Source organism: Leptopilina heterotoma, unplaced genomic scaffold (assembly GCF_015476425.1).
Source record: "Leptopilina heterotoma isolate Lh14 unplaced genomic scaffold, ASM1547642v1 Lhet_192, whole genome shotgun sequence".
Classification (NCBI taxonomy): Eukaryota; Metazoa; Arthropoda; class Insecta; order Hymenoptera; family Figitidae; genus Leptopilina; species Leptopilina heterotoma.
The window spans coordinates 424,579-438,322 of NW_025110911.1; the positions used below are offsets into that span (position 1 = coordinate 424,579).

At 22.5% G+C, this 13,744-nt stretch overlaps 3 protein-coding genes across 7 annotated transcripts; all 3 read right to left on the reverse strand.

Moving 5' to 3' along the window:
- Nucleotides 1-229: 229 nt before the first annotated feature.
- Nucleotides 230-5,222, reverse strand: LOC122500949 (transmembrane channel-like protein 5). Of its 3 annotated transcripts, none has more exons than XM_043610125.1 (11): nt 5,036-5,181; nt 4,818-4,920; nt 4,455-4,565; nt 3,801-4,123; nt 3,410-3,561; nt 3,252-3,336; nt 2,923-3,071; nt 2,261-2,651; nt 1,250-1,938; nt 912-1,045; nt 230-680 (listed from the first exon to the last, which is right to left on the reverse strand). In XM_043610125.1, the coding sequence occupies exons 2-11, from the start codon at nt 4,864-4,866 to the stop codon at nt 577-579; spliced, it is 2,187 nt and encodes a 728-aa protein (XP_043466060.1). In that variant the 5' UTR covers nt 4,867-4,920; nt 5,036-5,181; the 3' UTR covers nt 230-576. The 3 variants fall into 3 exon arrangements, with proteins under 3 accessions (XP_043466060.1, XP_043466058.1, XP_043466059.1); XM_043610123.1 differs by having other exon boundaries at nt 231-680; nt 5,103-5,222; XM_043610124.1 differs by having other exon boundaries at nt 231-680; nt 4,818-5,096.
- Nucleotides 5,223-5,668: 446 nt separating this feature from the next.
- Nucleotides 5,669-8,946, reverse strand: LOC122500967 (leptin receptor gene-related protein). 2 transcript variants are annotated; one of them, XM_043610157.1, is made up of 4 exons: nt 8,696-8,946; nt 8,102-8,176; nt 6,831-7,029; nt 5,669-6,490 (listed from the first exon to the last, which is right to left on the reverse strand). In XM_043610157.1, the coding sequence occupies exons 2-4, from the start codon at nt 8,140-8,142 to the stop codon at nt 6,377-6,379; spliced, it is 354 nt and encodes a 117-aa protein (XP_043466092.1). In that variant the 5' UTR covers nt 8,143-8,176; nt 8,696-8,946; the 3' UTR covers nt 5,669-6,376. The 2 variants fall into 2 exon arrangements, with proteins under 2 accessions (XP_043466092.1, XP_043466093.1); XM_043610158.1 differs by lacking the exon at nt 8,696-8,946 and adding an exon at nt 8,326-8,435.
- A 173-nt stretch (nt 8,947-9,119) lies between these two features.
- On the reverse strand, nt 9,120-13,680 carry LOC122500964 (glutamate receptor ionotropic, NMDA 2C-like). Of its 2 annotated transcripts, XM_043610151.1 has the most exons (6): nt 13,315-13,680; nt 13,011-13,176; nt 11,775-11,983; nt 11,563-11,655; nt 10,814-10,974; nt 9,120-9,544 (listed from the first exon to the last, which is right to left on the reverse strand). In XM_043610151.1, the coding sequence occupies exons 1-6, from the start codon at nt 13,591-13,593 to the stop codon at nt 9,235-9,237; spliced, it is 1,218 nt and encodes a 405-aa protein (XP_043466086.1). In that variant the 5' UTR covers nt 13,594-13,680; the 3' UTR covers nt 9,120-9,234. The 2 variants fall into 2 exon arrangements, with proteins under 2 accessions (XP_043466086.1, XP_043466087.1); XM_043610152.1 differs by lacking the exon at nt 10,814-10,974 and having other exon boundaries at nt 9,415-9,544.
- Nucleotides 13,681-13,744: the final 64 nt, after the last annotated feature.

The following is a 13,744-nucleotide window of genomic DNA, read 5'->3' on the forward strand; positions in this document are numbered from 1 at the left end:
AATCGCTTTTTCCAGCAATATGCATATTTTGTTTATTTAAACAATTCTCCATTCTTTTACTTTTATAAAATTTTGTAATTAATATTTAAAAGCAATTTTTGTTTTTACTGTAAATAAATATCCATTTTTTTTATTTATTCTAAAATTCGTTTCTTTCGAATCTTTATTTAAGCTAAATATAATTATAAATATAATTATCGTCATTATAAAAATTGTAGAAGAATATAAGAAAAATATTTATCACATTTTTTGGAAATAACTTTAAAATTGTTGGGAGTAATTTTCAATTTACTCGTAAATCAGGTGTCAAAAGGTTAAGTTATACTGTTTGATCAATGAATCGTCATAGTTACGGAAATAACCATTAAATAAATTAATATAAATTACAATAAACTATATTATAAATTATAATTTATTTTACTTTTTGTTTAAACGAAAAGTTAATTTAATTATTTAATAATTTGTAAATAAAAACTAAATTTAAACTTGTAAAATATTTAACAATTCTTAAATTTGGCTAAATACAGTCTTTAATTGTTTTCATCACTTATTTATAGATATTTTTTTTTTTGGAAATTAATACTCGGCATTCGATGGGCCAGCACGTAGAGAAGTATTCTCTTTATTTTTCTCTCTAAAAGACCTTTCTCTCTGTTGATCACGCAATGAACTACGCAAACCTGGTGACAAAATAGCAAATGATGAAAAATGCTAAAAAAATACTAAAATAACTATTTTATTTTGAAAATATTGAGAAAAAAACTGAAAAGTTAACGATAACATAATAATTAATTATGAAACAAATTAAAAATTAATAAACTTTGAATATTTACTTTTTGACAATTTAAATATAGTATTTATTTATTATTTCTTATTTATTTATTTATTAATAATTGAGAAAAAATTCTTACCATTTTTGGAAAATTGAGTAAATCCTTTTAGTAAAAATTCCTTATCACGTGACTGCATAATTAACATTTCACGTAGAATTTGAACCATTTCTTTCGTGGCTATGGCCTTCGCACGCACATAGTAAACAGAGATGCTGAAAAATTTTAATTACAATTAATTAATTAGCGTTAAAATCCCCTGACATTAAATTAATTGAAAATAAAGAAACAAAAATTAAAATATAAAGAAAAATAAAATTTTAATAATTTATAATTCGTAATAAAATGAAATAAAATGTTAAATAATTCAAAATACGTAAATTCACTTAATTGATTTAAAATAATTAAATTACTCTCACCACATAATTACAAGAACAACACTCATTGATCCAACGCCGACAAATTGCTCGCAAATCGACCAAACAACACTATTCCTCTTAACCAATAAAATCTCTTCAGCGAAAACTTCCCAAATAAAATTATGAGCATTAAATGGACCACAATCGCCGGTTGTCTTGTAAATCGTAACAAATCCCAATGCAATTAAAGAACCAACCATTCCCAATAGAGCCAAAGCCAAGAAAAGTGTTTGAGTTTGAGCGGCACGCCATGGTTTCGTTGGTGGTTCACAAAATGTGACGAGTCCAAATTTTTTAATATAAAATGTCAACATCATTTTCAGAACAATAATAACAGACATCATTGGACTGAAATAGAATGCCACCCAAAATAATGTTTGATTGTAAATTAAATTCATGGTATTTCGAGCAATATCAAAATTTGGTGAACAAACATTTTTTCCAAATGCTATTGTACAACATTTTGAACGTATCATTTGAACCAATAAAACACCAATGACTGATATTATAAAATCAAGGAGAATCAGTCGATAAATTTCTTGCGCCAATTGCGTTTGCCAACAATCAAAATTTCCACGTGTTATCCAATATGTTAACAGTGTTCCAATCACGACCAATGTCATTGTGTACATTCTTATTATCGTCACGTACAATGTTATTCTATCGTTACTGTATTTTTCCATTTTTGCCTGAAATCAATTTTTGGGCAATTAGTTTCCGGAAAATTAAATTTTCAAAATTGATTAAAATAAAATAATTAAAGAATCAATCTGTATTCAAAAATATCAATAATCTGTTTGTATTAAAATAGAAAAAGAAATAAAATGTGAAATAAAATAAATTAGAAATGTATAAAGAAATGGAAATAAAAAATAAAATAGAAATATATAAAGCAATGGAAATAAAAAATAAAATAGAAATGTGAATATTAAAAATTATGAACGGAAAATTAATTTATTCAAAAATTCAATAGAAGTGTTAAATAGAACATTAAATATTTAAATTACTCACAAGCCATGAAATGAGGGAAGGAAAGATGTTTATAATTCCAGTGACAATTAGAGGCACCATTAAAATCGACCAGACATTATTCACATCCGCTTTATGTTGATTGAGCAAAATCCATAATAATCCACCGGTACTAGCAATCATTGCGAGGACAAAAATTGTCATTAGAATTTGAATGGCAATTGTTAAGAATTTCGTGAAACATGATAAATCAATGTCACTTTCTGTTTCACTGAGAAGTTCCTTTAATTCTCTATGCAAAGATGATGAGCATAATTTTGCAGCTTTGTATGATGAAATACCAAAATCCCAACCACAGAAAATTTTCATTGCATACTGATTATAAATTCCTCCTGATGTTTCGATAAAACATTTTCTGTACGATTGCGCCACTCTGGAAATTTTAAATATTTTCCATTATAAATAAATCTATAAAATCTAATTATAAATATATAATAATATATATGTATATGAAAATTAATTTATTAATTTTTTTATTTATTTCTATTTTCCATTCATACTTGTAAACGTTTCGATAAAAGTTCAATTTAGAACTAAACTTGAAAATTGAAAGGAACTTGATAAAAAATAAAATAAAAAGTAACTTAATAACTTAACTTGAATATTAAATAATGATTATATCGGAGGAAGAAATAATCACTCACTTGCAACAAAGAAGAACAAAGGTGAATAAATAACAAAAACCTAAAGTCAAAAAATATGCCGAGGGAATATGATACGTATTGGCAGGCATCACTTTTATACTTTGGTTTGAATAAAATCCATAATACATTAACGAATTCGTGAGAAATCCCTGGAATTGTAAATTTGATTCTTAGATAATTAAATTAATTGCAATTACTAAAATAATACTTCAATAATACTTTAAATAATAAATTACATAAATAATACTTTCTAAAATAATACTTTAATAATACTATCTAAAATAATTTTTCTTTTGAAGAACATTTCAATTTTTCAGATTAATACTCACATTCCCAAGTAGTAGATCTAAATAACGAAAAGAATTGTCTAATTTTGTGCCAATTAAAGATTGTGGTATAATTATAAAAGATACACTGCAAAAGAAGAAAAAACGATTAATTTCTAATTCTGTAGTTTTCAAACATCGAAAATGGTTCTTTATTTTACCTTAATAGGCACGTAATTATATTAATTAGAAACAACCATCGTAGAAACTTAAAATAAGTCGCTATTCCACTTCCAAATTGTCCTTCTATCGATTTTATTGGATGATACCACAATTCCATTTCTGAACATATTTCACGTAAAGCCACATTGAACTGTAAAAATATTTTTCAGTATTAATAAAATGAGTATAATATCATAAAACTATATAAAACTAAATAAAATTATATAAAGATAAATTTTATTATTTTTATTTTTAAAATCAATTGTATTTTAAATTTAAAAATATCAAATGTTTGTAAAAATCTAAATTTCAATATTAAAAATTAATTATATTTTAATGAAGAGAAATAAAAATTAAATTTTCGTAAAATGAAGAAATTATTATGAATACCTTTGTGAAAGACATGCTAATTCTATATTTGAGTCGTTTTAAATATCCAACAGGTTTCTTCTTTAATTTTTGACTAGCACTGAAACTCAATTTTGCCTTCACTGTTCTCTTGACAGTTAAACATTGTGGCATGTCTCGTAAAATTTCACTTCGAAGATGCTCCGATTGTGGATCATTTTGCATAAGATCGTCATTTTGTTCAATATGATTCGCTATCATTGTTGCATGATCCTCCAAAGGTAAATTTCTTATCCTCAACGTCAATTGTGGAATGAATGAGGAAATTTCATTTAAACCTTCACTTCTCCCATTCGCCAGTGCCACTGAAAATTTTCAATTAGAATTTATTTTCCACAATTGAATCGAATAACAATAAAAGTATAAAGAAAATAGGAAAGTAAAAAGGAAAAAATGTAAAAGTAAAAAATTAAAAATAATACATAAACGGAAAAATAAAAGTAAGAAATAGAAAATAAAAGTAAAAATAGAAAATAAAAATAAAGAATAGAAAAAAAGTAAAAAATAAAAAAGGATAAAAGCAAATAAATTGAAAATACACGAAAATAATTTTGATTTACAGAACAGGAAAATTCTAAATTTTCCAAAAGTTGTAAATAAATAACGAACAAAGAAAATAAATTGTGAAAAATATACCTATTCTTCTGGACGGCAAATGACGTGCATGATGAGCGAAAATTCTTTGTTGCAAAAAAAGATTTCTGGAATTGACATTCCTCGTATTATCAGGCTCGCCACTGCCTTGTGCTGCAAAATAACAATAAAATAATTAACAAAATTTATAATTAGTAGAAAAAAAAATAATTTATCCACACACCACTTTTTTCAAAATTACTCCAAAAAAATTCCATTTTCAAATATTCTATATTTGAAAAATATAGAAAATATTTGAAAATACAATTTAAACGTCAAATTGCGCCCTTTTTGAATTAAAAAGAAAAAGCAAGTCAAAACAAAATAATAAAGAAAAAAATAAATATAAACGAGAAAATAACTCACTTTCAATCATTTCAATTTCCTCATCAACGTTACGATCGGTATTGTTCATTGCTCACTTTATATTGTTACAAAAATTAATTGTTTCCTGTATTATTCATTAGCACTGTAAAAGTATCGAAAAACATAAATAAATCTTTTTCCTTCGTGTAAAATCAATTAAATCAATCGATATAATTTCCACATTAAAGTTAAGACGTCAAATAATTGACAGAACTTACAATCTTTTATCATATCACTTAGCAACTATCAAACATTATTCACGGAAAATTGCTTGCCGGTACTTACTGTAATTATATTTGTTAAATATCTTTTTTTCCTTTCTATTTTTCTATAGATTTTCTCAGGACTAGTTTCTTGCTTTCACCAATAAGATTACTGTTAGATCATTGATCACTCAACCGATAAAGTCACAAATTTTCTTACTCGTCACTGGTAAAATTCTTATTTTTAAATAAAATATTTATGAAATATTTATGAAATATTTAAATAAAATATTTGTGAAATATTAAAATAAAATATTTATAATTAATAATTTAACTATTAAGTATAATATTAATATAATTAGTACCTATAACACTAAGAAAATTAATTTTCCCTATGAATAATTAAAAAATTTTCCATTTTTAAACTAATTTTTATAAATTAAAAAAATATTTGGTTAACTAATTTACTATTTTCTAAGAAAGTTAATTTTCCCTTTGAATAATTAAAAAATTTTCCCTTTTTAAACTAATTTTTATAAATTAAAAAAATATTTGGTTAACTAATTTACTATTTTCTACAAAAATTATTTTATTATGAAAATAGTAATCAATAAAAAAAAAATGGTGATTGTGAATAAACAATCGAAATTGGAATGGTAAACGTTGTTATTATTATTATTTCCTGATCACATACAACTACGATAATAATCTTGCTTTACCATTTAACACAGAACGATTAAAAAAAAAAGAAAATTAATTCTCATATCGAAATATATCATTTATACTAAAATTAATTGAGTAACAGTAAAAATTGATATTAAGTTTATAGCATCGATGCGCAAAACATTAATCTTAAAGAACACAAACGTTCTTATAATAAGAAAAATGAAACAATCTACATTATAATGATATATCGAATACCAATAGGTAATTTTTATAAACTTATATACTAATGATTTCAAGTTAAATTGTAAGTTGTATATTAATAATTAACGTATATAGAATGTAAATTTGATGTTATACATTTTAAAGCGTAGCAATCAGTCAGTGCACTGAAGGAGCTCTTTTTTCTTTCCTTTCAACGTGACATTGGTACAAAAATTTAAAAGAGCATCCAAATTAATTGTGTTCTATTTATAAAATGACGTATAAAGTATGCATACGTTTTTGTTACTTAATATATATTAAAGTATGCATATGCAGTTACTTAATATATAAAGTATATTGTATAATAACTTATTTTCGGGGGGGCGTTTTTCTTCGATTTTTTTTTCTCGTTTATCACTTTAGTATATATATATTTTTTTGTTTTTGTTTGTTATTCACCATGACAAATAAGTACTATATGCAGCTGTTTCACCACATACTGTAATCAGAATCGTCCTGATCAAAAGCCATAAAAAAGCCAACAATTGTCAGGTACACGACAACATTGCCCGCTAATGTCAAATAACAAGCTCCCCATTGTATCTGTAATTATTTTGTGTATTTCATAAAAACGAATCTTTATATTATAGAGAAATCTTAAACTTTAAATATTTTAAACTTATAACTAAACTAATAACTAAAAATAAAAAAAATTAATTAATTAACAATATAAAAATTAATTAATTATAATTGTAAACATGTAAATATATATTTATAATTAAAATCATTGTAATTATAATTGTACATACAATTATTCTTATTATTATTGTATGTACAATAATTATTCTAATTATTGTATACGAAATTATTAATTCTAATAGGTTGTAATAATTAAATTACGATTAAGAGGAAAGAAATTAATTTAGAGAAATAATTTACATACCACTGGGTCCTTCTCCGGCGATCTCGCTAAAACAATTGGAAGAGCAAAGGATGAAACGACGAAGCCCATGGTGATGAATATTGCGAATTCTAAACTCGGATTGCTAGTATTTCCTGAGTTATCAGAAACACGTCTCGCCACCAGTGTTGGAATTGGCGATAAAATGTAGAATAATACGACAAAAAATGGCCACCATACTCTGAAAAGTAAAATATTATAAATAAAAAAATATAAATTTCAAATATACTAATTTAGTTTTTAAGGGGAGACTTCGACTTCTCTTTTTTAACATCAAATTTTAACATAAAATTATTTTTAAAGTAATTTCTAGAGAGTAAATCAATGGTGAGAAAATATTCTGACCTTTTTTGGATTTTTATTTTTCTTAAAAACTGATAGATTTTAAAATCCATCCGTAATTTTGTAGAAAATATGTTTTTGTATTCATAAAAAAAATTGTAAAGAAAAAAATCATTTTTATTATTTTTGAAGCATTTTTTTTTAAATTTCGGTTTTACGTTGAAAATGCTAAAAAACCATTGTTATTCAATTTTTTTATATGGAAATTGACTTGTTTATTTTTCTAATTTCAAATCATAATTTTATCATAATTTTTTTGTATTTTATACTTTTTATAGCAATTTTTATAAAATTTTATAAAATTTGTATAAAATTCGCGCGGCTAACTTCTTACTGCCTCTTTAAAATAAAATTAGCAATTTCAAAAATAATAGAACTTAAAATTTTTCTAATTTAAATTTTTGTTGAAAACACTAATATCTACTATTTTAATAAAATTTCGCAAAAAGAATTCAATTATTTAAAAAAAAATTTTAATAAAATTGTATGCAAACATTTAATTACTTTCATAAATAATAAAAATTTCACAGGAATTCAATTATTTTTATAAATAATAAAATTTTTTTAAGGAATTCAATTATTTTCATAAAAAATAATTTAAAACTCTAGACAATAATAATTGAATTAAAATTATGAAAATAATTTTGATAAAGTTACAGTAACAATATTCTTATAATATAAAATAATGATTTTATTACTCGGTCTTCTTTAATTATTATAATACATGAAGATATCGATTGCTCCGAGTCGAAGACTCGGAGTGATCGATTTCTTCATGTTTTATAAAAAATACTTTTATAAGTTGTTTAATTTAAAAAAGATTTAGTAAAAAATGTAGTCGAAGTCTCCCTTTAATTAAATTCGCCCCTTTCTGTGTCTTCTAATTAAGTGATTAATTAAATTTTCCTTACTGATAAGAGGGAAGGGCACAACCAAGTATTACAAATGTCATGCCAATCGAACCGGCGAAAGCCAATGAAACGAGTCTGTAATTTTAATAAAAATGTATTAATAACATGATTAACATATACGTTTTTTATGTTACTGAATATTAATTTTGTAATTTATATTCCGTTTAAATTCGTTCTATTAATGAATCGTTTTTATAAAAATAACTAGAAAAAAAATTACTTACGCTGTAAGAGTTCGATGATTTCCACAAGAAAAACATGAAACAAAAATTTTATTTTATAAAAAGTTCGTAAAATTAGTAAAAATTGGATAAAATTATCACACTCTGATCTCTTGGGCTTTACAACAATTTGTGCAATAAAAAAAAATGACATAAGAAATGCAAACATAAACAATAGAAAAAAAAAAAAAAATGCAAATTCATTTGATTTGTTTTGCCAAGTAATGACACTTTAAAGAGGTTATGTTTTGATTTTGTAAAACTACTTCTAAATTTTTAACTTCAAGTGCAATTCTTCTGAAACAAATTGATGAAATAAAAGTTATCAGAGATGATGGTTGTGATAAAAATTAAAAATAATTTATCATCTAACCTTTAAGCCCGGCCATTGGTGATTGATATATAAAATTGACAGCTTTAAAAATACACCAGCTCTCAAAAAAATTGACTTCTCTATACAGATGATATAAAAATTATTTCTCCAATAACACTCATGCCAAAATAATTATCACACTTTTTTCATGTAATTTCCTTGTGGTTTTTTTCTTTTTTTGTAGAAAAAATTATAATGAATGAAAGAAGGTAAAAAGGTAAGTAAACCCTTTTATTTTCTCTCGTGACTCACAAAGTCACAAACACACAAAAATATTTTTTCTTCTCATTAATGTGGATATGGTGGATATTTACACTAAAGAAATCTTCCTATTGGCTGTGACTTGATATTCTCGGCTACTTCTGATTCGCTAACAAGTGTCGGACATTTTTCACTATTGCTCGCTATTGATCAATGAAAAACGAGAGCGCGAAAATTTAAACACAAAAATTAAAGAAACATTTTTTTAAAAAAACTTTTGTTTAAAAAAAAACAGTTAACAAATGTGTATTAATTTTATTGGACAAATTGATAGAGGATTATTTTCTGGCAATACTTTTTTTAATTATTTTTTTCTCATAGAAATAAAATTGTTGAATTAAGTACTTGACGGGCCAGGTGATAATTTTCAAATTGTGTTCAATTTGAAAATAATTATAACATATTTCCACGCTAATCACTAGTAAACACAAACTAAAACCAAAAGCAATAATTGTAAACGGAAATTTAACGACTGAAAATCCAACTTTTGTATAAGTTGTTCTTCGACGATTTTTTTGATTTAGAAATGTTTTCAAATAGACATTTTGTAACTGACTGATAAATCCATAATTTTTTAGTTTATGAATGCTGAAATAATCAATTTAACATTATTAATATCAATATTAATATAATATTTATTGTTATTATTTTATTTCAAATATGAATTTTTAAATAATTTTAAATTCAAACTTTAAAAAAATCCAATTAGCTAATTTACTAAAAAATTATTCTTCTTTATTAATTTCAAAAATTTTAATTAAATTCTTTGCAAGAATTCAATTATTTTCATAAATAATAACATTCTTCAGGAGAATTCAATTATTTTTATAAATAGTAAAATTTTTTGCAAAAATGCAATTATTTTTAAACAAAATTTTAATAAAATTTCACAAATGAATACAATTATTTTCTAAAATTTTGATAAATCCTTCGAAACAATTCAATTATTTTTTTAAATTGTAAAATCTTTGCAAAAATTCAATTATTTTCAAAAAAAATTTCACGAAAGAATTCAATTTTTTTTTTAATTCGTTATAAAATCTTTGCAAAAATTCAATTATTTTAAAAAAAATTTCTCACGAAAGAATACAATTTATTTTCTGAATCGTTATAAAATATTTCAAAAGAATTCAATTATTTTTTACAATTTTAATAAATTCTTCGAAACATTTCAACTTTATTTATAAATAGTAAAATTATTTGCAAAAATTGAATTATTTTTAATACAATTTTAATAACATTTCATGAAAGAATTCAATTTTTTAAAAATTTTTAATTTGATTTTTTTCGAAAAAATTCAATTATTTTTTAATTTTTCATTTGATATTTTTCGAAAATATTTAATTATTTTTTAATTTGATATTTTTCGAAAAAATTCAATTATTTTCTAAAATTTTAATAAAATTAAATGATTAAATGTTTAATTTTAATTATTAACAAACGCGATTATTTTAAAGAACTTGAAAGAAATTGTTCATAAAATTCAATTATTTTCAAAAATTTTTAATTAAAATTATTAGGTAAAGAAACTCCATTATTTAAAAAAAAATTCAAAGAAATTCTTCAAAAAGAATTTAAATAAAATTTTAACAAAATTTTTTGCGAAAATTCAATTATTTTCCTAAATAATAAAATTATTCTTCGAAGGAATTCTATTATTTATCAAATTTTTTTTATAAAATTCTTTGCAAGAATTCTTAATTCTTTTTATTATTATTAATTATTAATTTTACTATTATTTACTTTTTTTAATTATTTTTATTAGCGAAAATTAATTAAATTAATTTTTTTATTTTACCTTAATTTGTTTTCTTATTTCATTTGAATTTATTTAATTGGAAATTAATATCTACTTACTGATAATTTATTATTTCTGTGTATTCACTATGTTTTTGCAAAATTAAACCCACGTTGTCAAATTTATTAGTTGAAATTTGATAAATCGGACATTTAATGTTGTCTTTTACGAGCTCCTTTAAATAACTACTAATATATAAAGCAACTTTTTCTTCACATACCTGAAAAATTATTATTGAATCATTAATTATAATTGTTTTCTTTTAAATTAATTTTCAAAAATAATTTATGTATTTAAATATTTTTTAACAATAAATTATAAATAATTTATATATTTAATTGTATAATTGATATTTTTTTAAAAATAGTTAACACATTTTTTTTCTGTAGATGAAACGTGCGAATTTATAATTGTAATGGTTCGATAAAAAACTGACATATATACTCATCAAAATACGTAATACGAATTAACAAGTTGTTTTTTTAAATAGCTAAACGTCGAAATTAACAAACATTTGACAGTTAATAAAGTACGTACGTGTCAATTAAATTTACTGACAAATTTTGTTTATATAAAGCAATTCAAACTCTAAGTCTTCTAAGTATTATGAATTTGACATTTTTTTAATTTCTCAAGAATACAAAAAAAAGAAGTTCTAATTTAATTTAATTATTTCTCTACAAAATTTAATAAATCTCCATTTATTTAGATTAATAATTCTTTAAGTATTTATTTATTCAGATTAATATTTCTTTGACTATTTATTAATTTAGATTAATATTTATTTAATTAAATTTATTATTCTTACCATATCGAATCCCTCTTTGATATTTGTCGGTAATTGATTCCTGTCCATCATTTCACTATTCATGGCAATTAAATCCTTGTCATCTGTTTCGTGCTATTAAAAAATTTAATTGATACATCACTTTTTTTTAATCTGTATTTTATTTTGAATATATTTTTAAACAAAAAAATTAATATATACGTAATTTTACAAAAAATTATCATAAAAATTACCTGAAAAAATTCATATTCTGCCGAATCCTTAATTACAATTAATTTATAAAACTCATCGTCTACAAATTCCTGAATAGTTTTGAACGTTAATTCTGTATTTAAAACATTAATAAGACTCGTTAGAGAAGCACAATAAGCCGACCAGTTTATCATCGACAGAAGAAAAATGGAGAAATACGCTACTCGTAATGTTAACGCCGAAGGAAATTCTGAAATGATTAAAAATTCCATTTATTATTATTTTATATATTAAAAAATTATTAATTAAATTTGATTATTTTTAAAAATTTGTAATATAAATTCAATTATTTTCGACAATTTTGATGAAATTCTTTTTTAAAAAATCATTATTTTCAAAATTTTTAATAAAATTCCTTCAAAAAATTCAATTATTTTCAAAAATTCAGATAAAATTCTTCGAAAGAATTCAATTATTTTTATAAATTATAAAATCCTCCGCAAGAATTTTCTTATTTTTATAAATAATAAAATGTTTCTGAGGAATTCAATTATTTTTTAAAATATTATTTAAATTTAATTATTTTCAACAATTCTGATAAAATTCTACGAAACACAATTCAGTTATTTTTATAAATTGTAAAATTCTTAGCAAAAATTCAATTATTCTTGTAAATAATAAAATTCTTCAAAACAATTCAATTATTTTAAAGAATTTTAATAAATATCTTGCCAAGAATTAAATTATTTTTAATAATAATTTTAATTACATTTTCTCGAAAGAATTCAATTATTGAAATAAATGTTAAAAAAATTTTTGAGATTAATTCAATTAATTTCAAATGTTTTTATAAATACTTTACAAGAGTTCAAGGATTTTCAGTACATCTTACAATTATTTAATTGTTTCTGAAAATAATTGAATTCTTGATCATAAAATTTTATTAAAACTTTTTTAAATAATTGAATTGCTGTGAAAAATTTACTATTTATTGATATAATTGAATTCTTACGAAGAATTTAAAACTAATTTAATTGTCCCTGGAATTCAATTAAAATTGTATTTAAAATAATTGAATTGAATGATTTTTATAGTAAATTAATTTAAAAATTTTAATCATTTAAGAAGAAAAATTAGGAAACAAAAAAAAACAAACAGCAACTAACTTCAAACTGCGGACAGATTACCGAAATACGATTATTAATATAGATTATTATAGAAGATAAATTACTTGCAAGACTAATGAAATAAAATGTTATGTTAAAACAATTTCAAACCTGTTAAACCCTGTTGACAAAAAATACCCCACACATTGACATAATTTTCCGACAGGAGACTTGGCAAGTGGTACGATTCACGAATTTCCATTTTCATAAATGTGAGAAGCAATGGAATTATTGTTAAAAATAATCCGATAAATATCCAAACATTTTTGGTATACGTCTAAATGATACAAAACAGAAATAATCAGTATAGTTAATATAATTAAAAAATATATTTATAATAAATATAATAAAATTTTAAAAAAATATATATTATTTATATACAGTTTTTTTCGAAAATAGAAGAAAAGTCAAAAACCATAATGTAACCAGTCCATCGTATGGAATCGTCGGGTTTTTTAAGATAGAGAAAATTCTCGACAACCATTAATGGTACAGTAGAATCAACATGATGTAATCTTGTCGATGTTAATGATACATCAGAAGCTGCCAAATCAATTTTATCATTAATTAAATGATTTATAACACCCGACCAGGTTCCAGTTGTTTCATTCCAAACACCAATTGAATCTTCTTCTTCCACAAATTCCATTGTAAAATTCACAGATTCTTTTATCAGGATAAAAATATGTCCCATAAATCCTTTAAGTGTGTCGCCTTCTCTTTTAAGAATAACGTCATCCTATTACAAAGGATTAATTAGAAAATGATAATTTTTTTTAGAGAATTTATAACGCGTTCTGAAGAAATATTAATAAACACAAAAATTATAGGTTATGTTCGTGAAT